Here is a 27,957-nt window from a genome sequence, read left to right as displayed (position 1 = left end):
CGTTTCTTAGCTAAAAGTCCACTTTTACTATATGCATTTTGTGATGTCGATTGGGCCGGTTGCCCTTCCACTCGTCGAAGCACATCAGGATTTTGTGTGTTTCTTGGAGCTAACTGTATCTCATGGAGTTCCAAAAAGTAATCGATTGCTTCTCGTTCTAGTTCAAAGGTAGAATATCGTTGCATGACATCTACTACAGCTGAATTAACTTGGATAACTTTCTTGCTTCGAGATATTGACATTTCTCTGTTAAGGCCTCCCCAACTATTTTGTGATAATGTTAGTGCCTTATACATGTCCGTCAATCCGATGTTTCATGCTCGAACCAAACATATTGAGATTGACTACCATTTTGTACGAGAGAAAGTAGTCATGGGGAACTTAGTAACCTGCTATATTCATTCATCTTTGCAACCTGCTGATATATTCACAAAGCCTTTATCTAAGACTTCTTTCAATTGTCTTCATAGCAAGTTGGGAGTTTACTGTAATTCCCACTCCAACTTGAAGGGGCATGAAAAGGAAATTACTGAAAAGAAATTAAATCAAACAAAATTGAAAACAAAGATTACAGCAATAAATCTGTCAAAATCAAATCATAACAAAGATCTGTTAGAATCAAATTATAGCAAAGATCTATCAGAATCAAATCATAGCAAAGAAAATAACCAGCTACTGCAAGAGAAAGAATTTGAATAAATTGATTCACTTTTCATTGTGTTTCTAATTTCTTTTTTCTATGGGCGTCGCCATGAGGCGAAGCGACCGAGTGAGGTTGTTATTGTAGAGGTCGAGGACATGAAGCCGTGTAAGGCGGCTAAGGGGTAGGGCGAAGGATCCATTGAAAATGTTATTGGAGAGGTTGAGGTAGTGAAGGGAGGTAAGGAAGGAGAACTTCGAGGGGGATGGGGTGGGAGAGGGAGTTGGCAACAACGGAAAGATGGAAGAGGAAGCGGAGGCCGCCTACAGAAGAGGGGAGTAGACCAGAGAGATTTCTCCCAGAGAGGTCATCAGACACTATGACGCCTTTGCTATCGTAGGTGACCGAGGGGGGGGGGGGGGGGGGGGGGGGGGGAGTGGTTGGTGGCATTATCCTAAGCTGCTAGTGAAGTTGCTTTGGAATTGACGATGTCAATTTTGATGGAAAGTAGAATGCTATCATCCTTCTCGTAGTCGCCTTTGGTGGCCACCTTGGACAGCAAGAGGAGGAGGGAAAGGAAGTGGCAGCCTACGAAGAAGAGCATGTCTTTGTCGCAAAGGATGTGGCTTCCTTTCCCTCTTCTTTTCATAGGTTTTTCATGGGTTCCTTTTTCTCCTCTTCTTTCTCTTTTCTTTTCTCTTCCTTTGTTTGAAGGATTTTTTTCGCCGCATGGATTCATTTCCCTCGTCTATTCGCATCTCGAAGGAAACATAACCTTGGAGTGCATTTGATTTAAATTATCATGTATAACTTTGATGAGTATAAAACAAAACTTAATATTGTTTGATTCAAGTTATTTATTTGAAGGGAATAAAACATAATCAATTTAATATTTACTATATTATTATTGATTTAATTTATTTTTAAAAAATTAAATTAAATTAATAATATTAATATCAATAATATTAATGATGATAATAAATTAATAATATATAAAATAAATAAATATAATTTATTTATAATTTTTAAAAATTTAAAATAAATTTATATATATTTTAATAAAATAATTCATTAAAATAACTATTTTATTAAAATAATTTGTTAAATTAATAAATATAATTGGTTAATTTATTATTAAATTAATAAATATAATTAATAATATATAAAATAAATAAATATAATTTATTTATATTTTTTAAAATTTAAAATAAATTTATATATTTTTAATAAAATAATTATTTTAAAATAATTTATTAAATTAATAAATATAATTCATTAAATTTATTAGTATTTAAATTAAAATTTATTAAATTAATTAACTTGGTTTTAATTATGTTTGACTGTATATTTTAATTAATTTAATTTTAAAATTAGAAAATAATTATAAAATTTTTTTTATTAATATTTGAAATCATAGAAAATTTTAGGCGGTTAAAGTAATCTAAAGTTTATAACTCATTTATTGATGTTTTATTGATGTGATGGTAATACTGTATTACTTAAAAAGTCATTGATAATTTGAAATCTAAATAAAATAATCATAGATGACTAATATTATAAATTATAATCTCCAACAAAATGCTCCTAGAAATTAGAAGAACCCTAGAAATGAGAAGAACCCAACAATAAAAAAACCAAAACTTGCCGACCTTTCTCCGTGCAGAACACAAACAAGAATCCAATGCATTGACGAGGACTCCACATGCGTACAATCCCAAGTCACCAAATTGACACTTTTCCACCTCCATTTTCTGTTATTCACAAATGATCTCCTCTGCCATTTTGATCCAATGCCCGCCCACACTAAAGCCCAAGTGACGATCATTCTCGAGTAGCATGGACATGCCAACAGATAGCAGGCAAAGTGAAATTTCCAGGTCGTTAATTGAGATTCCAGAAAAATAAATGGCACAAATGTTCGAAAGAGAAGGTGCCTAGAAGCATTACTATATTAGTGAAGTGAGAGCTAGATATTCTCGTTCCCTCGATCCGATCGCCATCTGTACTCCTAGGGTTCGACGTCCGGCAGCTCCTCCTCGGTCCAGTGGCCCCTTCGGCCCTTCCTCCCCCGGCGTATCTTCCATTCTTGATGCAGGACACGGCGGCCGCGGAGGACGGCGACAAGGAGACTTTCGCGAAGAAGCCGCGCCACTGCGAAGCCGAGATGCCCCTTGCTGATTCCGAGGAAGACTCTTTCCTCTTTCCTGTGGAGGAGATCGTCCAGTACCCGCTGCCGGGATACGTCGCTCCCTCCTCCATCTGTTTCAGCCCCGATGGCCGCTTGATCTCATATCTCTTCAGCCCCGATGGTACCCTCCACCGTAAAGTCTTCGCCTTCGACGTTGCATCACGGCGGCAGGAGCTGGTGTTTTCCCCGCCTGACGGAGGCGGCCTCGATGAGAGCAATCTCTCGGCTGAAGAGAAGCTGAGGCGAGAGAGGTCAAGAGAGAGGGGATTGGGAGTCACGAGGTACGAGTGGAAGGCGAGGTCGACGTCCTCTTGCTTCGCTCCAGGGAAGCCCACTATCATGGTGCCATTGCCAAATGGGGTCTGTGCTCTGCCCTATTTCCTGATTTGATGAGCTAGTGTTGACATTCAGCTAATAGGTCAATTGTATTTGAAGTAATTTCTGTTTGAACATTAAAATGCTTCATCACAAGTAGCTATTCTGCGTGCCTCTCTACCTTTTGATCTTAAACTTTCTTCTTTGATTACGATATGTTAAGTGATCGTTATCTGTTTCATCAGGTTTATTTCCAGGAAATATCAGGCTCAGAGCCAGAGCTCAAGCTCACATGTTGTGCTGGCTCGCCAATTATTGACCCGCATCTGTCACCAGATGGAAGCATGCTTGCATATGTCAGGGATGATGAACTCCATGTTTTAAACCTGTCTGGTGGGGAGCCTAAACAATTAACTTTTGGAGCAATTGCAAATAGAAAGGTGGATATTCGTTTCTTGTTTAATGTGTTACAGATTGATTGTAGTTTCTGTAACTTGGAAATTCTTTATCATGTGCTAGTGGTATGTATCCATTGTTATCCTCTTCTTTTTTTTTTTTTTTCTGATAACTTCCAATAGTCGGGTTTGTCTTCTAACTTGACATAACTGTTTGGACGAGTTCCCGTCTTGTAAGCTAAATAATATTATAATCACGTAAAGCTTACTTGGAGAATATTATAATTTTATGTTGAGTCTTCAAGTTCTCTCATGTTTATTATGTAGCTTGGTCGTCTCATCATAAAATGTAGCAGGTCACTGGAACCTGTTGAGCTATTTTAAATTTATCTTTCTTCAATGTCTAGCAAAAATCATTCAGAAGATTCCACAGATCATCTAGCAAAAATCATTCAGAAGATTCCACAGATCAAGATGGTTCTTGGGTAAACATGTGGATTATTGCACATTATTACGGTTATTCATAATGGTGGAGCTAGGATTTTCTCTCTCGTAGGGTACCAAAAAAAATATGCTAAACTTTTTTTGATAAAAAGATCAGTATCAAGTCTGTATTTGAAAATAAAAATGATACTTTTTCTGAAATTATCTTCTCACTTTGTTAATTTAGAGCATCTCTAGGACAAATGTGCAACATATTTCCCTTTTCTTCAGCATCCAATGGTCAACGAATAACATATTAGATCATTTAGCATTATTCTCTCAAGATTTTATCTATATCCTGCATCTGTTAGCGGAAAATGTTCTTGCTTCCTCCAGTGTTCTGGTTGCAATGTTTATTTAGAATAAACATTTTTTTTCAGTATTGTTCTTGAATTGAGATCTATTCCACATTCTATTCTTTGTAATCATATTAGCAAAGAATGAAATGAGTATAGTAGGATAAACTTTAAATTTATTAACCTAACCAGCATAACATAAATTAGAATACAAAAATTCTTCTACTTACTAAACAGTTTATCTTATTTCTACAATATGATAAAATAAATGAAATATCAAGCTCTGTAATGTAGAACCAAGTAACAAAACTCTTTGATGAAAAAATGCACTGGAGTTCCTAATCTTGGTAAAGCAAGAGTTTCTAGGTTGTACCATGCATCTGCAGGATCAGTGGTGGAAGTTGAAACCATATCAAACATTTTTCTAGTCATACAGAAACAATTATAGTGATACAGAAATATTAAAGGATGCAAAGCACTATCTCAAAAGGTCAAGATACCAAAGGCCAAAAGCACGTTGTTGGAGTCATGTGTACTAGCAGAGGTGAGAGGCAAGTGGGGCCAACTTCTTGGTGAGGGAACATCTAGTTGGAGGAAGACATAACAGCCTCAGGGGATCCAAAACTCAAGCAAGATCATAGATATAAATCAGAGATTAGAAAGGACCAAGGAAGGTGGTAGAAGGCAAGGAAGTGTTGGGACTTGGAAATGTATTAGGAGACTTTGACAGGTCAACTAAATGTGTACTGATTTAGGTGCCTGAGACAGAAAGTGGAGATGGCGGTTACAATTACATCACAGTGAGGAGGGGATTGTGACACAAGCAAGAGTCAAAGAGATGATATTTGTAAAATAATAAGACAATGGATTTCTCTCTCTATCTATTACAAGATATAAGCCCCTATTTATACATGAATATAGGGACCTATTCTAAGAGAATTATTCTAAAAAAGAAAAACAGAATATTTATCCTTAACAGAATATTTTAACAATTCCTAAATATTCTAACACTCCCCCTCAAGCTGGAAGATATAAATTATATGTACCCAGCTTGTTACATATGTAGTCAATTCGAGGATGTCCTTTGTCTTCATACAAAAGACCCTTTCCTGGAGCACCTCTGATATATCGGATAATGCTTGTTACAGTATCTCAATATTTCTTGCATGGAGAGTTGACTTACTACACTTACTGTAAATGAGATATCCGGACGAGTAACAGTAAGGTAGCTTAGTCTCCCTACTAATCGCCTGTATCGTTCAGGATCTGAAAGAGACTTCCCCTGATATGGCATAAGCTTGACATTCGGAGAGCTGGAACTTGCTAGTTTGTCGCCGTTACTGGAAGAGGGCAACGGAGAAGAGAGGCGCACGACCACAGGAAGAGTGGCGTCGTGAGGAAGAAACAGGAGCGCGCGACCACGGGAAGAGTGGCGTCGCGAGGAAGAAACAGAAGCTCGCGACCACGGGAAAAGTGGAGTTGCGAGGAAGAAACAGGAGTGCGCGACCACGGGAAGAGTGGCGTCGCGAGGAAGAAACAAGAACGCACGACCACGGGAAGAGTGACATCGCAAGAAAGAAACAAGAGCGCGCGACCACGGGAAGAGTGGCGTCACGAGGAAGAAACAGAAGCGCGCAACCACGGGAAGAGTGGCGTTGCATGGAAGAAACAGGAGCGCGTGATCACAGGAAGAGTGGTGTCGCGAGGAAACATGCTGCTCGTCGCATTGTGGAAGACACGCGACGAGGAAGCCACCGCGATTGCTGCGTCATGACGAGGAAAACGCACGACGAGGAAGGCGGCTGACAGAAATGCACGCGAGGAAAACGCGTGGCGAACAAAGAGAGAAGGAAGTCGTTGCAATTGCTGCGTCGCGACGAGGAAAACGCGCGACGAGGAAGGCGGCTGACAGAAACGCACGCGAGGAAAACGCGTGGCGAACAGAGAAAGAGAAGGAAGAGGATTGGTTTGGGCGGATAACCCTAAACCTAAAGAGGGAGGAAAACCCAAACCTAAACACGAGCACACGCGAGGAAAACGCGTGGCGAACAGAGAGAGAGAGAAGGAAGAGGATTGGTTTGGGCAGATAACCCTAAACCTAAGGAGGGAGGAAAACCCAAACCTAAACACGAGCACACGCGAGGAAAACGCGTGGCGAACAAAGAGAGAGAGAAGGAAGAGGATTGGTTTGGGCAAATAACCCTAAACCTAAAGAGGGAGGAAAACCCAAACCTAAACACGAGCACACGCGAGGAAAACGCGTAGCGAACAAGAAGGGAGAGAAGGAAGAGGACTGGTTTGGTAGGATAACCCTAAACCTAGCCTTGGCTCTGATACCATGTAAAATAATAAGACAATGGATTTCTCTCTCTATCTATTACAAGATATAAGCCCCTATTTATACATGAATATAGGGACCTATTCTAGGAGAATTATTCTAAAAAAGAAAAACAGAATATTTATCCTTAACCGAATATTTTAACAATTCCTAAATATTCTAACAATGTGATGGAATGTAGGTTTGGTAAGTTTGATTCATTCAGTCTAGGATTGGTGAATTTCTTGATTTTGGTCCTTTAGTTGAATTTCGTCGCATTGTAATACTTGTTCTGTTGGTTTTTGGTCAACACACTGTTAATATCAAGTTGAAGTTCGGCTACTAGTAGGGTCCATATTATACATACTACCTTTGCAGGAAAGGAGAGTTTGATGCTAATCCATGTGCCCAACAATAATTATAATAGATAAGTTGTTATGCATCAAAAAGAAAGGCTGAACTTAATTTCGTTCATGATGACTGATAAATGTAATATTGTGGCAATACTTGTGGTCCCAGAATTTCTTGTTGACGCATTAGCGCAGTCATTGAAAAACACCTAGTTCATTTAGTTGCACTAGTGCTGATAGCTGGGAGGTATATTAATGATAAAGATATCTATATCTTTGGGACATGCTAATCACCCTGAATTTGCTGAAAAATAATTGTTAACACCTTGTTCTTTTTTCACCGCATTCTATAAGTTAATTAGATTGTCTAGAGATATTATTGAAAGACTGTCACTCTTCTCTATGTTTGTGATAAGGTGCACCATTCACAAAGTAGTACAGATGTCAATGTCTTTTCTTGATTTTCTTATAAGCTAGGATTATTTCATAATTGCAATCAGCATATTGTATATGCTGTAAGCTTGAATTTATATGCTCTCACATATTCATGGTTGCTTTAACACACACATGCTGTTTCTCTTAAGAACCTTATTGTGCGTATGAATCTCTTATTTGATGTCTTTATATAGAGTATCTAACAGTTCTGATCTGTTCTGTTTTCAGACTCATGGTCTTGCTGAATACATTGCTCAGGTGCAACTTTTCTCCTCTCTCTGAAATTATAAACATGCTCAATAGACCATGGAAAATCAAAGTGTTTTTCTACTGATTATTTCTTTGTCCATAGGAAGAGATGGATAGGAAGACTGGATTCTGGTGGTCTCTTGATAGCAAGTATATTGCATTTGCTGAAGTCGATTCAACTGAGATCCCTCTTTTCAGAATTATGCACCAAGGGAAAAGTTCAGTTGGCTCAGATGCACAGGAAGACCATGCATACCCATTTGCAGGAGCTGCTAATGTCAAGATTCGACTCGGGGTTGTTCCTGCCTCTGGTGGAGAAGTTACTTGGATGGACCTTAATTGTGGATTACCAGATGAAGCTGGTGGAGATGCAGAATACCTAGCTAGAGTCAATTGGATGCCAGATAATTCTCTTATTGCTCAGGTCCTGAACAGGCACCATTCCAAATTAGAGATTTTTAAGTATGATATTCAGACCGGGCAAAAGGAAACCATACTTGTTGAAGAGAACGATATATGGGTAAACTTGCATGATTGCTTCACACCTTTAGATAAAGGAGTGAATAATTTTTCTGGTGGTTTCATTTGGGCAAATGAAAAGACTGGTTATAGGCATCTCTACCTTCATGACAAGAGTGGGGTTTGCTTAGGACCCATTACTCAGGGTAGTTGGATGGTTGAGCAAATTGCAGGTGTAAATGAAAATGCAGGCCTTATTTACTTCACTGGCACCTTGGATGGGCCACTGGAATCTAACTTATATTGCACCAGCCTTTTTCCAGACCGGAATGCTCCTCTACAACCACCAAGGAGGTTGACTCAGGGCAGTGGAAGACATGCAGTTATCCTTGATCATCAAATGCAGAGATTTGTTGATGTCCATGATTCTCTAAATTCTCCTCCCAGAGTAATTCTTTGTTCCTTACATGATGGTAGTGTGATACTTCCTTTATATGAGCAGTCTCTTAGCGTTCCCCGTTTTAGAAATTTACAACTTTTGTCGCCAGAGATTGTGCAAATATCTGCTAGAGATGGTACAACTTTATATGGGGCTTTATACAAACCTGATGAAAAAAAGTTTGGGCCACCTCCATATAAAACATTGGTTGGTGTTTATGGTGGCCCTAGTGTCCAGTTTGTGGTTGATTCATGGATAAATACAGTTGACATGAGAGCTCAGTACCTTCGGAGTAAGGGAATCTTGGTGTGGAAGGTAAATCTCTTTGCTATTGTGTTTTGTTTTAAAGTTTCTAGACTAGAATGTACTATCCATGCTCTGCCATCAGATTTATTTTTTAACTAGTACATTTATATAATAAATGCATATCCAGTAGCAGGATAAGATTAATATGGACAATGTTTGTACTACCAATGCTGAACTTCACTACCATGTATGCTTCTAAAACATGTTTAACTCTTTGTTTTTTTGCTTGTCATTTTTTAGACTTGTTCTTCATGGAATCTTGAATTTGTGGGGTTTTATAGCAAAAATCTTTCAAATTCAAAGTACTTTTAAATTTATAGTTGTTCATTCTAGATTTGTAAACATGTGATACTAATACTACCTTCCTCTGATGACTTGATCACATTAGTCTGAATATGGTGAACTATTTAACTGCGGTTTGTGAAGATTTAGTTGTGCAATTCACATTTATATTTTATACTGTATATTTTTCTTTGCTGAAGATTATATAAATCAGCCTGAAATCTTAGTTTGCAAAAATGAATCATTATCCACGTCGTCTTATATTTCTAGTTCACAACCAATATTAGGATAGGCTGGATTTGTCTATCTTGAGCAAATAGATGCTTGCATTGATACTGTCCCGTTACTTCTAGTGTGCATGCCTTATATGTTTTTTCAGGTACTTTAGTTAGACTATTTTGAGCAGGAGTCCAATCAATGGGAAGCACCAATTGTCTAATTGCTCAATATGAGATAGAAGAGTCCCAATGAATGCTATTATTAGCCAATTTGCCTTTACTCTTTCACTTCACATTTACTGTTTCTTTCTATGGTGTTTGTTCACATACAGTTCTATCTCTTTTCTTCCTATGCTGACCTACAAGCAACAAAATAGTCTGATCTTTGCCTCATAAACCAGTTATTCTCAGAATTTGGGGTAGAGACTCAATCACTCAAATCTGTCTCTTGAGCTTGCTTAGTTCCTGACCAAATCAACATGGAATTGCCATTCAATTTCCTTTTTTTTTTTTTTTTTTTTGCATAGTTAGCTACTTAGTTTTGTATAACCCCTTAACTAATTTAAAAAAGTAGATCCAAGCTTCATGATCTCTGTGGATTCTTGTACATTCTATTGGAATCTATTTCCGGCTTTCATTATAGCCTTATTTAACTTCCCTGAATCTGGATGTGTCATCTAGAATTTGGTTGGGTAATATTCCCACAATCATGTGATAGTATACCTACTTTTTTGATAACTGAGATGTTTGACTGTTCAGCATGGGCTATAGTTTATATTCTTTTGTGTGCATTTTCTACTTAGGTACCTATAGTTTACCCCTCATTCTTTTCGTCTAAATTTCTATTATAGTGTAAATATTATCAGTTGAATCCAATTTAATATTAGTTAATTTATATATCATATAATCTAAATGTTATTTATTATTTTTTCTATGTTGTTTGTTTACAATCATATCTAGTCAAAAATTATTTAGTTAACATACATAAACAAAATTTGATTAAATAAGCCAAATTATGGACTGAAGTGTAGATTTTAGAGAAAAATAGGAGTCACATGGATTAATACAAGTTAACTACAAGGGGGATTTATATAATTAACCCTTTCATTTATGTATTGCCATGACATGTATTGTTTGGGTTGTAGATTGAAATACTTCAAATTTTGGTTTGACTGTATGTATGAATCATCATCTGGTGTCATAGTAAATAGTTGTATACTTGTATGACTGTTTATGTCCCAACTGCTTTCATCTGACCTCTTTCTGTTATGATCAATAATGATCTTGCTTATCTTTTCCATTTTCGATACGGTTGCGGTAATCACAAATTGATTGTTGTGCACTATTTGATAAGGGCATTTTTTTTCTGCATTGCAGCTAGACAACAGAGGGACTGCAAGGCGAGGATTGAAGTTTGAGGGGCATCTGAAGCACAACTTCGGTCAAGTAGACACCGAAGATCAAGTGACAGGCGTAGAGTGGCTTGTGAGGCAAGGTCTTGCCAGATCAGGTCATATTGGTATATATGGTTGGAGCTATGGGGGCTTTCTGTCAGCAATGAGCTTGGCAAGGTTTCCCAACACTTTCTGCTGTGCTGTATCAGGTGCCCCTGTGACTTCATGGAATGGATACGACACATTCTACACCGAGAAGTACATGGGCTTGCCTGATGAAAACCTTGAAGCCTATGAGCGCGGATCAATAATGCACCATGTGCACAAACTCAAAGGGAAGCTACTACTTGTTCATGGAATGATCGATGAGAATGTGCACTATAGGCACACAGCCAGACTCATAAACTCACTCATTGCCGCCGGCAAGCCTTATGAGCTTCTGCTCTTTCCAGACGAAAGACACATGCCGCGTCGACTACGAGATCGAGTTTACATGGAGGAGAGGATCTGGGAATTCATAGAGAGAAACTTGTGAGAGGCTCTGTTGTTTTTCCTCTGGCAGGTCAAATGCTAGTTGAATGGCATGTACCGTCTACCATCGTCAGCCTGGTGGTTCTGTTGTGGAAGCCTGGAAGGCAGGCCCAAACCTTCCAGACTTTCTCAAATAAAAGGATCGAGGATCCGTTTCCTCAGGGTCTCCATGGAAAATACTCTATTTCGGGGGTCGGATCGACGTTATCTGGACTTTGGAGTTTGAGGGGGTCCTTTTCATGTATTTATTGTTTATTCTCAAAATGCTTCTGTTGGAAAGTTGTGTTTCCACAACAGAAATGTATGAATAAGATCCATTTAACTTAGCTCCTCAATCCAATGGAACCAAAGTTATAGAGCCCAAAAATGTGATTAATCCTGATCAAATTGATAAGACTGCAAGCTAAGCTCAGGCAAAGTACTATTTTTCAATATAATAACCTAAAAGTACACTTGAATTGTAAATGTAAAACAATAAATTTGTTTTTGGAAACTGTTCCGAAGGCTCTACTTAGCTTAATTCAGTTATCTTATTATATAAATTTTTATATCATAACGTTTGATTTGATTGGACTCATTTACAATCCTAGATTTTCTATAGGATTCGCATGTCGTAATAAAAATTGGTTGATTCTACTTGGGTACTAAGACTCATTCGGTGTGTGCAGGTAGTACTCGGACAAGAGTCTTGCGAGGTTAGTATAATTTAGGCCTTGGATTCTCACTCTCTTCTGCAGGCTACGTATACGTATTCAAAACTTTTGTAATTATGATTTGTTTTAAATCAGTCTTAATATCACTCAACTCTCAATGTACGAATAATGTTTCGTTGCCCCCGGAACATAGTTGAGTTGGTTACAACTTAGTAAAATTGTAGAAGAGGATAAGGGTTCGAATCCTGATGAAGTCAGATAATACCTTCTTGTGTCGTGACTAACTACAATTTCTTGATTTACCTCTTGATCATGGGACTGACCATGTGGAACTGCTAAGATGAAGGATTTCATCTTTTATAGAAAAAAAATAATATTTCATTCATAATGCAGTCAAGTCATCTTCCCTCCATCACTTTTTTATTCATATTTTTCAATAATTACAATATGGATAAAGGCATCAATAAGTTGCCAATTAATGGATTACTTTGTTAACACCAAAAAACACAAAAAGGGAAGAATCTTTTTATTTTTTATTTTATTTTTAATAATTCAGATATACGAGTCTTGGACTTAATTAATCTTAAAAACATACGGTTTTTCTCTTGATTTATCTATCAAATAAATAAAAAAATATAAACAGTTTCTCGCTTAGCATTCAACGTCTTAAATTTTTTATATTATCTTAATCGATTTAGAAAAGAGATAAATTAGGACTGTATTAGAAAGCGAGATGATCAGCTATTTAGAAAAAAAATAATAAAAAATAAAAGATATGTTGCTGTCCTTTTGAAAAAGAGTAAGAATCACCGGATAAATTCAATGATTTTGCAAAGGAAATATAAAAAATTCCAGAATAAAAAAATACTATTTTTAATTATCTTAAAAAAGGAATCAAAATAATTAATTCAAGATGAGACAAATAAAAGAGGTGGCGGCTCAATAAATATTTAAGATTCCCTTACGACTATTCCAGAAGAACATTCAACACCAGTTAAGAATTAAATTCTAACGAAGTTATCTTTTTACGTCATTTACTACTTCATATCAGATCATGAGACCCACCGTAAAAAAAAAATTGAATTATCAGCCCCTGATAAAATTCGCTCCGCTTACTGGCCAAACCCCTGGGCTAACCTCCATTTCGTCCTAGGGGTAATGGTGCAACGGTAAGACATCCGGAGTAAATCAGTAACTTAGGGACCCGCGGTTCGATCTCCAAAGGATGCTGGGCATCTAGATTGACTGCGGTATGCGCTTCCCGATTTATCCTGATGGTCGGTGGGAAACTTTCATGGGACCGAACCGACCACCCCAGAGATATATTGGATTATCATTTTTTTTTTTTGGGAAAGAAGGGCATCGATGGCGATCGCGACCCATGAGGTTCCCCTGAGCTCCGGCTCCAAGGCCATGCCCCGCATCGCCATGGGCACCGCGGTCTTCCCTTTGCCGCCCTTCGACACCACTCGGGACGCCATACTCCACGCCATCAAGATCGGCTACCGCCACTTCGACACCGCCTCGGTCTACTCTTCGGAGGAGCCGCTAGGCGAGGCCGTAGCGGAAGCGCTCCGACTAGGGTTCATCGCCTCCCGGGACGAGCTCTTCATCACCTCCAAGCTCTGGGTCCGGGACGCCCAGAGCCACCTCGTGCTTCCTGCCTTGCAAAAGTCACTCAGGTAATCGATTTATGTGTGAATTAGTACTGGTGCAAAAATCTATTCTTGCCTCTTATCGAATCGAGTTTTTGCATTATTTTCTGTTTGAGATAGTTTACAAACAACTGCCGAGATGCCTGTTTGCAAAGATTTTTCGCTTTTAACATAATCTGAAGTCGTTTGGATAGTAGAACCGAGGCTTATGAATCCAAAGCTCAATTCTCGTGTCTGGCGAAATAAATGGAGGAAGCATTTTCTCCATGTTATTTTACCAAATTATCCTAGCAATTGTTTTTCTGGAATGGTATGGTGATTTCAGAATTAGATTATAAACAATCAAACTTTTGTGAGTTTTTTTTTTAAAAAAAAAACCCTTTTTTGACGGTTAGATTTTTAAAATCTTTCCATTTTCGACATAAAAGAGTTCAATAATACTGTAGACTTTTAAAACGAAAATTACCTCTTTGTAGAACAAGGGCAATGAGCTAGGCTCAGGCCCGTTTGGCTTGACTACACTTGGACTGCAGTAAGTCTGGCCCAGAGCTAATTGGGTCGTGATCATGACAAGAGTTAACTCGGGCACGAGACCAGGTGTAGCTAGACCCCAGCCTATTGAGCTTGGGTTTCGGGCTGGCCTATCCCAAGAGCTAATCGGGTTGTAGTTAGATCCAAGCCTATTGAGTCCGGATTTCGGCATGGCCTGTTCCACAGCGGCTGCGCAGGTGTTGCATGAACAAAGCCTTACCGGGTTAGGCCAACTTAATCTTGAGTGAAACATGACACTTTATGTTCACACGCAAATCTTTGTATTTACGAGTACAAAACTAGCTTAGAGAATAGGGAACTCACGACTTTTAGCTAATAATTGAATACAAAAACCAACTTTTGGCGACCAAAAAACATAAGTTTTTCATACTATTCTTGTGCTATCATTACCTGAGAGCAAGATTATAGCGTTAAATTTCATGTTCTACTGGAGAAAAAAAAATCTGACCTTTAGTTCTTTATCATTCCAACGAAAGAAATCACATAAGTTTGTGAATTAATAAAAGTGGTTTTTGTATTCAGAAATTGAATTCCTAAAAGGTTATCAGTTATATGAGACCTTATAATTGGACTTTATTTCAATTTGTTCATCACTTTTCAAACAAGATTTTGTATTATGTCATGCTACCCAAAGAAGGTTCATTCCCTCTGCATTGTTTAAATCTTACTAGGAGCCTTCAATTGGAGTACCTTGACCTCTATCTCATTCATTTCCCCATTTGTGTCAAACCCGAAGGCCCTCCCTTCCCCATCTCAGAGGATGAACTAATGCCCATAGATATAAGCTCGGTATGGGCATCCATGGAGGAGTGCCAAAGGATGGGGCTCACCAAATCCATTGGAGTCAGCAACTTTTCCATCAAAAAGATTGAGAAACTGCTCTCTGCTGCAATAATTCCACCTGTGGCCAACCAGGTTTACAGACAAAACATACAAATTTATGCTTTAGGATCACTTTACTATGTTAGATTCAATTATTTTTTAATAAATAATGCATAAGGTGGAGGTGAACCCTCTTTTCCAACAAAAGAAGCTGAGGGAGTTTTGCATAGCTAAAGGCATTCAACTCTGTGCTTACTCACCGTTGGGAGCGAGAGGAACATTTTGGGGTCAAAATTGGGTTATGGAGTGTGAGATTCTGCAACAAATAGCCAAAGCTAAAGGAAAGACTCTTGCTCAGGTAAATGAGACTAACGCTCATGATATCCCCAATCATAGGTGACTATGAATTACTTTATGAGTATTGCAATAACTGATCAAATATTTAAAGATTGATACCACTCATCTTAAAACTTGCGGGTATGACTCGACGTTTATATGATAGATATGTTTGAGGTGGATTTACGAGCAAGGAGATTGCGTGATAGTGAAAAGCTTCGATGAGAAAAGATTGATGGAGAATTTGGACATACTGGACTGGGAGTTGAATGAAGAAGAGAGGGAGAGCATCAGCAGGATTCCTCAGCGCAGAGGACATCAACCTCTGTTATTCATCTCAGAGAATGGACCCTATAAAAGTCTTGAAGAGTTTTGGGATGATGAAATATGATGAAGGTTTAGCTGAATGATTTGAATTTGCTTTTGATGTATGTAAGTTTACTGTATGATATAAATACCTCCACTGATAGCCCTTCTTCGCTGTAAAAGTGAAGGAGGTTTAAAATAAAATAATGATACGTGCATCATAAGCTTAGGCTATGTTTGGTAGAACGTAATGTAATTATGCTTGTAATGTAATCAAGTTTGTAATGAAATGTAATGTAATCAAGATTATATTACTATGTTTGGTTGAAGGAATGCATGTAATCTTTGATTATAAGAATGATTACATTACAGTGTTTTGTGTCCATTATTTTCAATAAAGAATATAATTTTTATTATTATAAAATACCAATAAATACCCTTTCTCCCTAACACCATGTGGTTGCCGGTGGTTGCCACAATGGTGATACAAGAGAGGCCGGTGAGTTCAGAGGCGGAGGAGATCAAGCCGGTGAGATTTAAGGTCCATGCGGTGGTGACTGTGCAGGGGAAGAAGAGGAGGATTTTAAGGAGGCGGCTGTGAACCAGTTTGATGCTTTCTTCGACAAGATGGGTAAAAATGTCGTCTTGGAGCTCATTAACACCAAGCTTGATCGAAGTGAGTTTTTTTGCGATTGATTCGGTCTCATTTTTGCTCGAATGAATCCTTAAACAAATTTAATCTCTTGGACACTAGAAATCGGGAAGCCGAAGGCTAGCAACCGGGCGGAGCTACGGGGCTGTTTCGAGAAGAAGGCGGTGAAGGCGGAGCGGGCGGTCTACACGGCGGATTTCACCCTCGACTCTGACTTTGGCGTGCCACTCGTGATCACGCTGCTCAACCAGCACCACGGCGAGTTCTTTGTGGAAAGCGTCGTGGTCGAGGGCTTCGCCTGCGTTCCCGTCCACTTCCCCTGTAACTCCTCGGTCCAACCCACTCGGATTCACCCCACCAAGCGCGTCTTCTTCAGCAACAAGGTCTCGAATCATCGCCAAACCTGTATAAAATTTGCGATCTTTTTACAAACTAACATCGTAATTGACTCCGCAGCCATATCTGCCGTCGGAGACGCCTCTCGACTTGCGCGAGCTGTGACAACAGGAGCTCAAGGAGCTGTGCGATGACGGGAAAGGGGAAAGGATTGAGACGGTGAGTAGCGGAAGGGTATATTTGGTATAATAAAAATAGAATCCGTAATGTAATCAGATTCCACACTATTTCCTTTGTAATCGAGATTACAGATCTTGACTCTTTTTTTATAATACAATTACATTACATTACATCTCTAAAATATTACCAAACAAAGTAAATCATCTTGTAATTTAACCCCCTTATCAAACATGCCCTTATACGAATCCTATACTAATACTATTGTTAATCCATTGTAGCAACCGGAGTAGGTGATACACTGATACTGCGTCAGTTTAACTGTGTTTAATGGATTGGTTGTTCCTCCCCCCTACTGCAACCAATCATCCTCCTCGTTTGTCAGGTAGTTTCCAGTGCGGCGCTCGGCTGTACAGGAACTCCATCTTCCCTGCCGACGTGAAAGCCTCCGCCATCCCGTGGTTCGCGTTCTGAAGCACCAGCCAGTGGACGCTGATGGGGACGACGACTTTCGGCCTGTCTGAGAACCCATGTGCCGCTGCCACCGCTTCCCGCTTCTCCTCCACCAACGCGGCGGCGACGTTCGCCAACAGCCCAACGGTTAGGCCGACGTCGAGGCGATGGAAGAAGGTTAGCCTAGAATCGTGCCCCGCGAAGCGGCGGCCAAGGGGACGAAGGCGCGATCATAGACGGCGAGGATGAGGAGCACGGTGAGCGGGGAGAAGATGACAATGCTCGCCGACGGGATGTGTAAGGGCGGCGTCAGGCGGCGGTCCATCGTGGCATCGTGCGACGTGGAGTTGAGGATGTTGACGGCCCAAATCGGCTGCATCCGGACGATGGCTTGTAGCTCCTCAACGCGGTGGACCGTCGGCAGCCTCCGTGGCAACGGCTCGCTGGAGTCCAGCGTGTCGCCGTCTCCCAAAACGGCAGCTCGATCGAAGAATCCTCATCGATTTTTTTCCCCAATTTTGTTGACCTTTCGACAATCAAAATCAAAATTTTAGAACCTTTTCAGCTTAGTTTCTTTAGCTGGTTGATTTTTTATTTATTTATATTAATTTAGGTATTTAGTTAAGAACCGATTAATTTTTGAAAGAGATCGATTTAATTCTATAAAAAAATTTTACCGACTATTCAGATAAATTTAGAGGTTAATGGATCAAAATTTGATCCCATTGTTTGTGGTTAATTAACAATAAACAATTATCACTGTACGTAGTTGAAATGTTCATAGGATTTTTTATGGTCGAAAATGAATCCAATATTTGTGAACAAGTTTAATATTCAATTTGATATGAAATTATTTATATTTATTCAACACATAAGATTAATTAAATAAATAAATTTGAACAATTTATTAACAATATTGGACACATATGTGTTCAGTTTATTAAAGAATATTTATGAATAATATTTGTGAATAATATTTATGAATAATATTTTTAAATTATATTTATCAATAAATTCTTATCAACATGCTAATAAATAAATAAGTTTATATTATCAAAATTAATAAGCAATCAATAAATTTAAAATGTAAATATTTTAAATAATCAAATAAATTTGATTTAAGAGCTCAATGACATTTAAATGAATCAAGTTCAAACCAAACTCAAGTTTTTAAAAAAGAAATCAAGTCAAGTTTAAACAATCATTTCAATGATTTAGTTCATTGTAGGCTCGACTTAGCTTAACTCAATTATCTTATTATATAAATTTGAACATCATAAAGTTTGGTTCGACTGGACTCGTTTACAGTCCTAGATTTTCTATAAGATTCGCATGCCCTAATAAGAATTGGTTGATTCTACTTGGGCAGACTAAGACTCATTTAGTGTGTGCAGGTAGTACTCGAACAAGAGTCATGTGAGGTTAGTATAATTCAGGCCTTAGATTCTTTCACTCTCTTCTGCAGGCTACGCATACATATTCAAAACTTTCATAATTGTGATTTGTTTTAAATCCGTCTTAATGTCACTCAACTCTCAATGTACGAATAATGTTTCATTCATAATGCAGTCAAGTCATCTTCCATCCATCACTTTTTTATTCATATTTTTCAATAATTACAATATGGATAAAGGCATCAATGTTGCCAATTAGTGGATTACTTTGTTAACACCACAAAAATACAAAAAAGGGAAGAATCTTTTTATTTTTTATTTTATTTTTAATAATTCAGATATATGAGTCTTGGACTCAATTAATGTTAAAAGTTTACGATCTTTTCATTAATTTATCTATCAAATAAATAGGAAAATATAAACAGCTTCTCATTCAGCATTCAACGTCTTAAATTTTTCATCACACTAAAAAAAAATATCTTAAAGTGCTCCGTAATTAAAATTCAAATTATTATTATAGCAAAAGATGATATCTTCACCTCGGTTGCCCCTCCAATATTATCTTAATTGATTTAGAAAAGAGGTAAATTAGGACTGTATTAGAAAGCGAGATGATCAGTTATATAGAAAAAAATAATAAAAAATAAAAGATATGTTGCTGTCCTTTTGAAAAAGAGTAAGAATCACCGGATAAATTCAATGATTTTACAAAGGAAATATAAAAAATTTCAGAATAAAAAAATACTATTTTTAATTATCTTAAAAAAGGAATCAAAATAATTAATTAAAGATGAGACAAATAAAAGAGGTGACGGCTCAACAAATATTTACGATTCCCTTACGGCTATTCCAGAAGAACATTCAACACCAGTTAAGAATTATCGGAAGAGAGAGAAAAAAATTGAATTATGGGCGCCTGATAAAATTCGCTCCGCTTCCTCGCCAAACCCCTGGGCTAACCTCCATTTCCTCAAGGAGAAGAAGGGCATCGATGGCGATCGCGGTCCATGAGGTTCCACTGAGCTCCGGCTCCAAGGCCATGCCCCGCATCGCCATGGGCACCGCGGTCTTCCCTTTGCCGCCCTTCGACACCACTCGGGACGCCATACTCCACGCCATCAAGATCGGCTACCGCCACTTCGACACCGCCTCGGTCTACTCTTCGGAGGAGCCGCTAGGCGAGGCCGTAGCGGAAGCGCTCCGACTAGGGTTCATCGCCTCCCGGGACGAACTCTTCATCACCTCCAAGCTCTGGGTCCGGGACGCCCAGAGCCACCTCGTGCTTCCTGCCTTGCAAAAGTCACTCAGGTAATCGATTTATTTGTGAAATAGTAATGGGGCAAAAATCTATTCTTGCCGATTATCGAATCGAGTTTTTGCCTTATTTTCTGTTTGAGATAGTTTACAATCAACTGCCGACATGCCTTTTTGCAAAGATTTTTCGCTTTTAACATAATCTGAAGTCGTTTGGATAGTAGAACCGAGTGTTATGAATCCGAAGCTCAATTCTCGTGTTTGGGGAAATAAATGGAGGAAGCATTTTCTCCATGTTATTTTACCAAATTATCTAGCAATTATTTTTCTGGAGTGGTATGGTGATTTCGGAGTTAGATGTAAACAATCAAACTTTTGTGAGATTTTTAAATCTTTTTTCCCCTTATTCTTTTGACTGTTTAGACTTTTAACAAATTTTCATTTTCAACATAAAAGAGTTTAAGCTCACTGTAGACCTTTAAAACGAAAATTACCACTTTGTAGAAGAAGGGCAATGAGCTAGGCTCAGGCCCGTCGGGCTTGACTGTAATTGTGCTCCAAAGTCTGGCCAGCGCTAATTGGGTTGTGATCATGCCGACCAGTTAACTTGGGCACAAGACCAGGTGTAGCTAGACCCCAGCCTGTTGAGCTGGGGTTTCGGCCCGGCTTGTCCCAAGAGCTAATCGGGTTGTGATCATGCCGACCGATTAAATCGGGCACAAGACCAGGTGTAGCTAGAACCAAGCCTTGCTGGGCTATGCCAACTTACTCGAGTGAAACATGACTCTTATGTTCATAAAGAGAGGAATATGAAATACTAGCTTAGAGAATAGGGAACTCACGACTTTTAGTTAATAATTGGATATAGACACAAAAGTAATCTAGCAAAGGAATGAATACAAAAAACCAACTTTTGGTGATCAAAAAGAAGTATCAAGTTTTTCATACTATTCTTGTGCTATCATTAACCTCAGAAAAAGAAACAACAAGATTATAGCCTACTCAAAAGTTAAATTTCATATTCTGCTGGAGAAAAACAATCTAACCTTTAGTTCTTTATCATTCCAAAGAAAGAAATCACATGAGGTTGTGAATTAGTAAAAATGGTTTTTGTATTCAGAAATCAAATTCCTAAAAGGTTCTCTGTTATATGAGTCCTTATAATTGGACTTTATTTTCAATTTGTTTATCACTTTTCAAATAAGATTTTGTATTATGCCATGCTACCCAAAGAAGGTTCATTCCCTTTGCATTGTTTAAATCTTACTAGGAGCCTTCAGTTGGAGTACCTTGACCTCTATCTCATTCACTATCCCATTTGTGCCAAACCGGAAGGCCCTCCCTTTCCATTTTCAGAGGGTGAACTAATGCCCTTAGATATAAGCTCAGTATGGGCAGTCATGGAGGAGTGCCAAAGAATGGGGCTCACCAAATCCATTGGAGTCAGCAACTTCTCCATCAAAAAGATTGAGAAACTGCTCTCTACTGCAACAATTCCACCTGTAGCCAATCAGGTTTACATACAAAACCTACAAATTTATGCTTTAGACTCACCTTACTATGTTAGATTCAATTAATTTTTTAATAAATAATGCATAAGGTGGAGGTGAACCCTCTTTTCCAACAAAAGAAGCTGAGGGAGTTTTGCATTGCTAAAGGCATTCAGCTCTGTGCTTACTCACCCTTGGGAGCGAGAGGAGCAATCTGGGGTCAAGATTGGGTTATGGAGTGTGAGATTCTGCAGCAAATAGCCAAAGCTAAAGGAAAGACTCTTGCTCAGGTAAATGAGACTAACACTCATGACAGCCCGAATCATAGATGACTATGAATTACTTTATGTGCATTGCAATAACTGATCAAATATTTAAAGATTAATACCACTCATCTTAAAACTTGCGGGTATAACTCGATGTTTATATGATAGATATGTTTGAGGTGGGTTTACGAGCAAGGAGACTGTGTGATAGTGAAAAGCTTCAATGAGAAAAGATTGGCGGAGAATTTGGACATACTGGACTGGGAGTTGAATGAAGAAGAGAGGGAGACCATCAGTAGGATTCCTCAGCGCAGAATATGTCAACCTATGCTCTTCATCTCAGAGAATGGACCCTTTAAATCTCTTGAAGAGTTATGGGATGATGAAATATGATGAATATTTAGCTAAATGATGTATGTAAGTTTACTGTATGATATCAATACCTCCACTGATAGCCCTTCTTCACTGTATAGGTTAAGGAGGTTTAAAATAAAATAACGATACGTGGATCATGCATAAGCTTATACAAATCTTATACTAATACAATTGTTCATCCATTGTGGCAACCAAGGAGTAGGTGATACTGATACTGCATCAGTTTAACTGTGTTTAATGGATTGGTTGTTCCTCCCCCCTACTGCAAGTCTGCAACCAAGCATCCTCCTCGTTTGTCAGGTAGTTTCCAGTGCGGCGCTCGGCTGTACAGGAACTCCATCTTCCCCGTCGAGGTGAAAGCCTCCGTCATCCCGTGGTTCGCGTTCTGCGGCACTAGCCAGTGGAGGCTGATGGGGACGACGACTTTCGGGCTGTCTCAGAACCCATGTGCCGCTGCCACCGCTTCCCGCTTCTCCTCCACCAACGCGGCGGCGACGTTCGCCAACAGCCTAACGGTTAGGTCGACGTCGAGGCGCTGGAAGAAGGTTAGCTTGGAATCGTGCCCCGCGAAGCGGCGGCCAAGGGGAGGAAGGCGCGATCATAGACGGCGAGGATGAGGAGCACGGTGAGCGGGGAGAAGATGGCAATGCTCGCCGGCGTGATGTGTAAGGGCGGCGTCAGGCGGCAGTCCATTGTGGCATCGCGCGACGTGGAGTTGAGGATGCCGACGGCCCAAATCGGCTACATCCGGACGATGGCTTGTAGCTCCTCAACGTGGTGGACCGTCGGCAGCCTCCGTGGCAACGGCTCACTGGAGTCCAGCGTGTCGCTGTCTCCCAAAACGGCAGCTCGATTGAAGAATCCTCATCGAATTTTCTTTTTCCCAATTTTGTTGACCTTTCGACAATCAAAATCAAAATTTAATTTAGAACCTTTTTAGCTTAGTTTCTTTAGCTGGTTGATTTTTTATTTATTTTTATTAATTTAGGTATTTTAGTTATTAGAACCCATTAATTTTGAAAGGCATCGACTTAATTCTATAAAAATTTTCTACTAGTCATCTAGATAAATTTGAAGGTTAATGGGTCGAAATTTGATTCCCATTGTTTGTGGTTAATTAACAATAAACAATTATCAATGTACGTAGTTGAAATGTTCATAAGATTTTTTAGGGTCGAAAATGAATCCAATATTTATGAATAAGTTTGATATTCGATTTGATAAGAAATTATTTATATTTATTCAACACATCAGATTAATTAAATAAATAAACTTGAATAATTTAATAACAATATTGGACACATATGTGTTCACTTTGTTAACATTCATGAAGAATGTTTGTGAATAATATTCTTAAATTATATTTATCAATAAACTCTTATCAACATGCTAATAAATAAATAAGTTTGTATTATCAAAGTTAATAAGCAATCAATAAATTTAAAATGTAAAAGTTTCAAATAATCAAACAAATTTGATTTAAGAGTTCAATGACATCTAAATGAATCAAGTTCAAACCAAACTCAAGTTTTAAAAAAAGAAATTAAGTCAAGTTTGAACAATCATTTCAATGACTTAGTTCATTGTAGGCTCGACTTAGCTTAACTCAGTTACCTTATTATATAAATTTGAATATCATAAAGTTTGGTTCGACTGAACTCGTTTACCGTCCTAGATTTTCCCCTAATAAGAATTGGTTGATTCTACTTGGGCAGACTAAGACTCATTCGGTGTGTGCAGGTAGTACTCGGACAAGAGTCATGCGAGGTTAGTATAATTCAAGTCTTGGATTCTCACTCTCTCCTTTAGGCTACGTATGCATATTCAAAACTTTCATAATTATGATTTATTTTAAATCAGTCTTAATGTCACTCAACTCTCAATGTACGAATAATGTTTCATTAACAATGCAGTCAAGTCATCTTCCATCCATCACTTTTTTATTCATATTTTTCAATAATTACAATATGGATAAAGGCATCAACAAGTTGCCAATTAGTGGATTACTTAATAAAAAAATAAAAGATATGTTGCTGTCCTTTTGAAAAAGAGTAAGAATCACCAGATAAATTCAATGATTTTGTAAAGGAAATATAAAAAATTCCAGAATAAAAAAAATACTATTTTTAATTATCTTAAAAAAGGAATCAAAATAATTAATTCAAGATGAGACAAATAAAAGAGGTGACGGCCCAACAAATATTTACGATTCCCTTACGACTATTCCAGAAGAACATTCAACACCAGTTAAGAATTAAAAATTGATCATTTGACTTTATTATTATTATTTTATTTGATATTAGGTATCATCGATGGAGAGAGAAAAAAATTGAATTATCGGCGCCTGATAAAATTCGCTCCGCTTCCTGGCCAAACCCCTGGGCTAACCTCCATTTCCTCAAGGAGAAGAAAGGCATCGATGGCGATCGCGATCCATGAGGTTCCCCTGAGCTCCGGCTCCAAGGCCATGCCCCGCATCGCCATGGGCACCGCGGTCTTCCCTTTGCCGCCCTTCGACACCACTCGGGACGCCATGCTCCACGCCATCAAGATCGGCTACCGCCACTTCGACACCGCCTCGGTCTACTCTTCGGAGGAGCCGCTAGGCGAGGCCATAGCGGAAGCGCTCCGACTAGGGTTCATCGCCTCCCGGGACGAGCTCTTCATCACCTCCAAGCTCTGGGTCCGGGACGCCCAGAGCCACCTCGTGCTTCCGGCCTTGCAAAAGTCACTCAGGTAATCGATTTATTTGTGAATTAGTAATGGTGCAAAAATCTATTCTTGCCGATTATCGAATCGAGTTTTTGCCTTATTTTCTGTTTGAGATAGTTTACAACCAACTGCCGACATGCCTTTTTGCAAAGATTTTTCGCTTTTAACATAATCTGAAGTCGTTTGGATAGTAGAACCGAGTGTTATGAATCCGAAGCTCATTTCTCGTGTTTGGGGAAATAAATGGAGGAAGCATTTTCTCCATGTTATTTTACCAAATTATCTAGCAATTGTTTTTCTGGAGTGGTATGGTGATTTCGGAGTTAGATGTAAACAATCAAACTTTTGTGAGATTTTTAAATCTTTTTTCCCCTTATTCTTTTGACTGTTAGACTTTTAAAAAAATTTCATTTTCAACATAAAAGAGTTTAAGTACACTGTCGACCTTTAAAGCGAAAATTACCACTTCGTAGGAAGGGCAATGAGCCAGGCTCAGGCCCGTTGGGCTTGACTGCAATTGTGCTGCAGTAAGTGTGGCCCAGAGCTAATTGGGTTGTGATCATGCCGACCAGCTAACTTGGGCACAAGACCAGGTGTAGCTAGACCCCCAGCCTGTTGAGCTGGGGTTTCGGCCCGGCTTGTCCCAAGAGCTAATCGGGTTGTGATCATGCCAACCGATTAAATCGGGCACAAGACCAGGTGTAGCTAGAACCAAGCCTTGCTGGGCTATGCCATTGAGTGAAACATGACTCTTTATGTTCATAAAGAGAAAGGAATATGAAATAAACTACACACAAATCTTTGTATTTATCAGTACAAAACTAGCTTAGAGAATAGGGAACTCATGACTTTTAGTTAATAATTGGATATAGACACGAAAGTAATCTAGCAATGGAATGAATACAAAAAACCAACTTTTGGTGGTCAAAAAGAAGTATCAAATTTTTCATACTATTCTTGTGCTATTATTAACCTGAGAAAAAGAAACAGCAAGATTATAGCCTACTCAAAAGTTAAATTTCATATTCTGCTGGAGAAAAAAAAATCTAACTTTTAGTTCTTTATCATTCCAAAGAAAGAAATCACATGAGGTTGTGAATTAGTTAAAATGGTTTTTGTATTCAGAAATCGAATTCCAAAAGTTCTCTGTTATATGAGTCCTTATAATTGGACTTTATTTTCAATTTGTTTATCACTTTTCAAATAAGATTTTGTATTATGCCATGCTACCCAAAGAAGGTTCATTCCCTCTGCATTGTTTGAATCTTAAATTTTTCATCACACTAAAAAAAATATCTTAGAGTGCCCCGTAATTAAAATTCAAATTATTATTATAGCAAAAGATGATATCTTCACTTCACCTTGGTTGCCCCTCCAATATTATCTTAATCGATTTAGAAAAGAGATAAATTAGGACTGTATTAGAAAGCGAGATGATCAACTATGTAGAAAAAAATAATAAAAAATAAAAAATATGTTGCTGTCCTTTTGAAAAAGAGTAAGAATCACCGGATAAATTCAATGATTTTACGAAGGAAATATAAAAATTTTCAGAATAAAAAAAAATACTATTTTTAATTATCTTAAAAAAGTAATCAAAATAATTAATTCAAGATGAGACAAATAAAAGAGGTGACGGCTCAATAAAAGAGGTTACAGCCTATTCCAAAAGAACCTGCAACGCCAGTTAAGAATTATCGGAAGAGAGAAAAAAATTGAATTATCAGCGCCTGATAAAATTCGCTCCGCTTCCTCGCCAAACCCTGGGATAACCTCCATTTCCGCAAGGAGAAGAAGGGCATCGATGGCGATCGCGGTCCATGAGGTTCCCCTGAGCTCCGGCTCCAAGGCCATGCCCCGCATCGCCATGGGCACCGCGGTCTTCCCTTTGCCGCCCTTCGACACCACTCGGGACGCCATACTCCACGCCATCAAGGTCGGCTACCGCCACTTCGACACCGCCTCGGTCTACTCTTCGGAGGAGCCGCTAGGCGAGGCCATAGCGGAAGCGCTCCGACTAGGGTTCATCGCCTCCCGGGACGAGCTCTTCATCACCTCCAAGCTCTGGGTCCGGGACGCCCAGAGCCACCTCGTGCTTCCGGCCTTGCAAAAGTCACTCAGGTAATCGATTTATTTGTGAATTAGTAATGGGGGAAAAATCTATTCTTGCCGATTATCGAATCGAGTTTTTGCCTTATTTTCTGTTTGAGATAGTTTACAACCAACTGCCGACATGCCTTTTTGCAAAGATTTTTCGCTTTTAACATAATCTGAAGTCGTTTGGATAGTAGAACCGAGTGTTATGAATCCGAAGCTCAATTCTCGTGTTTGGGGAAATAAATGGAGGAAGCATTTTCTCCATGTTATTTTACCAAATTATCTAGCAATTGTTTTTCTGGAGTGGTATGGTGATTTCGGAGTTAGATGTAAACAATCAATGAGCCAACTTGATATTTTTAGGCCTTATCATACAAAAAATACAAAGAATAGATTTCCAATTTTTTTTTACTTCGTATTTTTGGGTCGGAGTAAATCAAGCGGCTAAGCTAAGAAGTTTTGAACTTTCTATTACATATCTGTTGAAATCAACATTTGTATGTTTCTGCTTGAGCCGTACGAGATGAAATTCTCATATACGGTTCTCCGAGGGGAGTTTCTTGGTTTTGGGTTACCTATCTCAATAAAGTATATGATTGGTTTGAGGAACGTCTCGAGATTCAGGCGATTGCAGATGATATAACTAGTAAATATGTTCCTCCTCATGTCAACATATTTTATTGTTTAGGGGGGATCACACTTACTTGTTTTTTAGTACAAGTAGCTACAGGTTTTGCTATGACTTTTTACTACCGTCCAACTGTTACAGAGGCTTTTTCATCTGTTCAATACATAATGACTGAGGCCAACTTTGGTTGGTTAATCCGATCAGTTCATCGATGGTCGGCTAGTATGATGGTTCTAATGATGATTCTTCACGTATTTCGTGTGTACCTTACAGGTGGATTTAAAAAACCCCGCGAATTAACTTGGGTTACAGGTGTGGTTTTGGCTGTATTGACCGCATCTTTTGGTGTAACTGGTTATTCCTTACCTCGGGACCAAATTGGTTATTGGGCAGTCAAAATTGTGACAGGCGTACCTGAAGCTATTCCTGGAATAGGATCGCCTTTGGTAGAGTTATTACGTGGAAGTGCTAGTGTGGGCCAATCTACTTTAACTCGTTTTTA

At 38.6% G+C, this 27,957-nt stretch overlaps 5 protein-coding genes and 1 pseudogene across 5 annotated transcripts; all 6 read left to right on the top strand.

Moving 5' to 3' along the window:
• The first annotated feature begins 2,637 nt into the window (after positions 1 to 2,637).
• LOC141816425 (uncharacterized) lies at positions 2,638 to 11,655 on the top strand. Its single transcript, XM_074704208.1, has 5 exons — positions 2,638 to 3,188; positions 3,389 to 3,583; positions 7,648 to 7,677; positions 7,772 to 8,881; positions 10,750 to 11,655. Exons 1-5 carry the CDS (start codon positions 2,730 to 2,732, stop codon positions 11,299 to 11,301), a joined length of 2,346 nt encoding a protein of 781 aa, XP_074560309.1. The 5' UTR covers positions 2,638 to 2,729; the 3' UTR covers positions 11,302 to 11,655.
• A 1,653-nt stretch (positions 11,656 to 13,308) lies between these two features.
• LOC141816424 (deoxymugineic acid synthase 1-B-like) lies at positions 13,309 to 15,899 on the top strand. The gene is made up of 4 exons (XM_074704207.1): positions 13,309 to 13,632; positions 14,829 to 15,072; positions 15,158 to 15,337; positions 15,482 to 15,899. The coding sequence occupies exons 1-4, from the start codon at positions 13,316 to 13,318 to the stop codon at positions 15,704 to 15,706; spliced, it is 966 nt and encodes a 321-aa protein (XP_074560308.1). The 5' UTR covers positions 13,309 to 13,315; the 3' UTR covers positions 15,707 to 15,899.
• A 176-nt stretch (positions 15,900 to 16,075) lies between these two features.
• Positions 16,076 to 16,868, top strand: LOC141816423 (lipoxygenase 4, chloroplastic-like; annotated as a pseudogene).
• A 2,642-nt stretch (positions 16,869 to 19,510) lies between these two features.
• On the top strand, positions 19,511 to 22,201 carry LOC141816421 (deoxymugineic acid synthase 1-B-like). The gene is made up of 4 exons (XM_074704204.1): positions 19,511 to 19,941; positions 21,158 to 21,401; positions 21,488 to 21,667; positions 21,812 to 22,201. Exons 1-4 carry the CDS (start codon positions 19,625 to 19,627, stop codon positions 22,034 to 22,036), a joined length of 966 nt encoding a protein of 321 aa, XP_074560305.1. The 5' UTR covers positions 19,511 to 19,624; the 3' UTR covers positions 22,037 to 22,201.
• Positions 22,202 to 24,437: 2,236 nt separating this feature from the next.
• Positions 24,438 to 25,261, top strand: LOC141816422 ((1S)-1,7-diacetoxy-luvungin A aldo-keto reductase-like). The gene is made up of 2 exons (XM_074704205.1): positions 24,438 to 24,754; positions 25,204 to 25,261. The coding sequence occupies exons 1-2, from the start codon at positions 24,438 to 24,440 to the stop codon at positions 25,259 to 25,261; spliced, it is 375 nt and encodes a 124-aa protein (XP_074560306.1).
• Positions 25,262 to 26,534: 1,273 nt separating this feature from the next.
• On the top strand, positions 26,535 to 26,999 carry LOC141816420 ((1S)-1,7-diacetoxy-luvungin A aldo-keto reductase-like). Its single transcript, XM_074704203.1, has 2 exons — positions 26,535 to 26,851; positions 26,945 to 26,999. The coding sequence occupies exons 1-2, from the start codon at positions 26,535 to 26,537 to the stop codon at positions 26,997 to 26,999; spliced, it is 372 nt and encodes a 123-aa protein (XP_074560304.1).
• Positions 27,000 to 27,957: the final 958 nt, after the last annotated feature.

Source organism: Curcuma longa, unplaced genomic scaffold (assembly GCF_044706935.1).
Source record: "Curcuma longa cultivar G26 ecotype Majalengka, Jawa Barat unplaced genomic scaffold, ITB_CL_G26_1.1 contig_16550, whole genome shotgun sequence".
NCBI lineage: Eukaryota > Viridiplantae > Streptophyta > Magnoliopsida > Zingiberales > Zingiberaceae > Curcuma > Curcuma longa.
This window is presented reverse-complemented; position numbering and strand designations above follow the sequence as displayed.

What these genes read in the sequence shown, in the direction of transcription:
- LOC141816424 (XM_074704207.1), top strand. Translation starts at nt 13,316, where the DNA reads ATGGCGATCGCGACCCATGAGGTTCCCCTGAGCTCCGGCTCCAAGGCC. An exon ending in TTCCACCTGTGGCCAACCAG is followed by an intron (nt 15,073 to 15,157) that starts GTTTACAGACAA and finishes ATAATGCATAAG; the next exon opens with GTGGAGGTGAACCCTCTTTT. An exon ending in AAGGAAAGACTCTTGCTCAG is followed by an intron (nt 15,338 to 15,481) that starts GTAAATGAGACT and finishes TTTATATGATAG; the next exon opens with ATATGTTTGAGGTGGATTTA.
- LOC141816422 (XM_074704205.1), top strand. Translation starts at nt 24,438, where the DNA reads ATGGCGATCGCGATCCATGAGGTTCCCCTGAGCTCCGGCTCCAAGGCC. An exon ending in GCCTTGCAAAAGTCACTCAG is followed by an intron (nt 24,755 to 25,203) that starts GTAATCGATTTA and finishes ACCACTTCGTAG; the next exon opens with GAAGGGCAATGAGCCAGGCT.
- LOC141816421 (XM_074704204.1), top strand. Translation starts at nt 19,625, where the DNA reads ATGGCGATCGCGGTCCATGAGGTTCCACTGAGCTCCGGCTCCAAGGCC. An exon ending in GCCTTGCAAAAGTCACTCAG is followed by an intron (nt 19,942 to 21,157) that starts GTAATCGATTTA and finishes AAATCTTACTAG; the next exon opens with GAGCCTTCAGTTGGAGTACC. An exon ending in AAGGAAAGACTCTTGCTCAG is followed by an intron (nt 21,668 to 21,811) that starts GTAAATGAGACT and finishes TTTATATGATAG; the next exon opens with ATATGTTTGAGGTGGGTTTA.
- LOC141816425 (XM_074704208.1), top strand. Translation starts at nt 2,730, where the DNA reads ATGCAGGACACGGCGGCCGCGGAGGACGGCGACAAGGAGACTTTCGCG. An exon ending in TGGTGCCATTGCCAAATGGG is followed by an intron (nt 3,189 to 3,388) that starts GTCTGTGCTCTG and finishes CTGTTTCATCAG; the next exon opens with GTTTATTTCCAGGAAATATC. An exon ending in TTGCTGAATACATTGCTCAG is followed by an intron (nt 7,678 to 7,771) that starts GTGCAACTTTTC and finishes CTTTGTCCATAG; the next exon opens with GAAGAGATGGATAGGAAGAC.
- LOC141816420 (XM_074704203.1), top strand. Translation starts at nt 26,535, where the DNA reads ATGGCGATCGCGGTCCATGAGGTTCCCCTGAGCTCCGGCTCCAAGGCC. An exon ending in GCCTTGCAAAAGTCACTCAG is followed by an intron (nt 26,852 to 26,944) that starts GTAATCGATTTA and finishes TGTTTGAGATAG; the next exon opens with TTTACAACCAACTGCCGACA.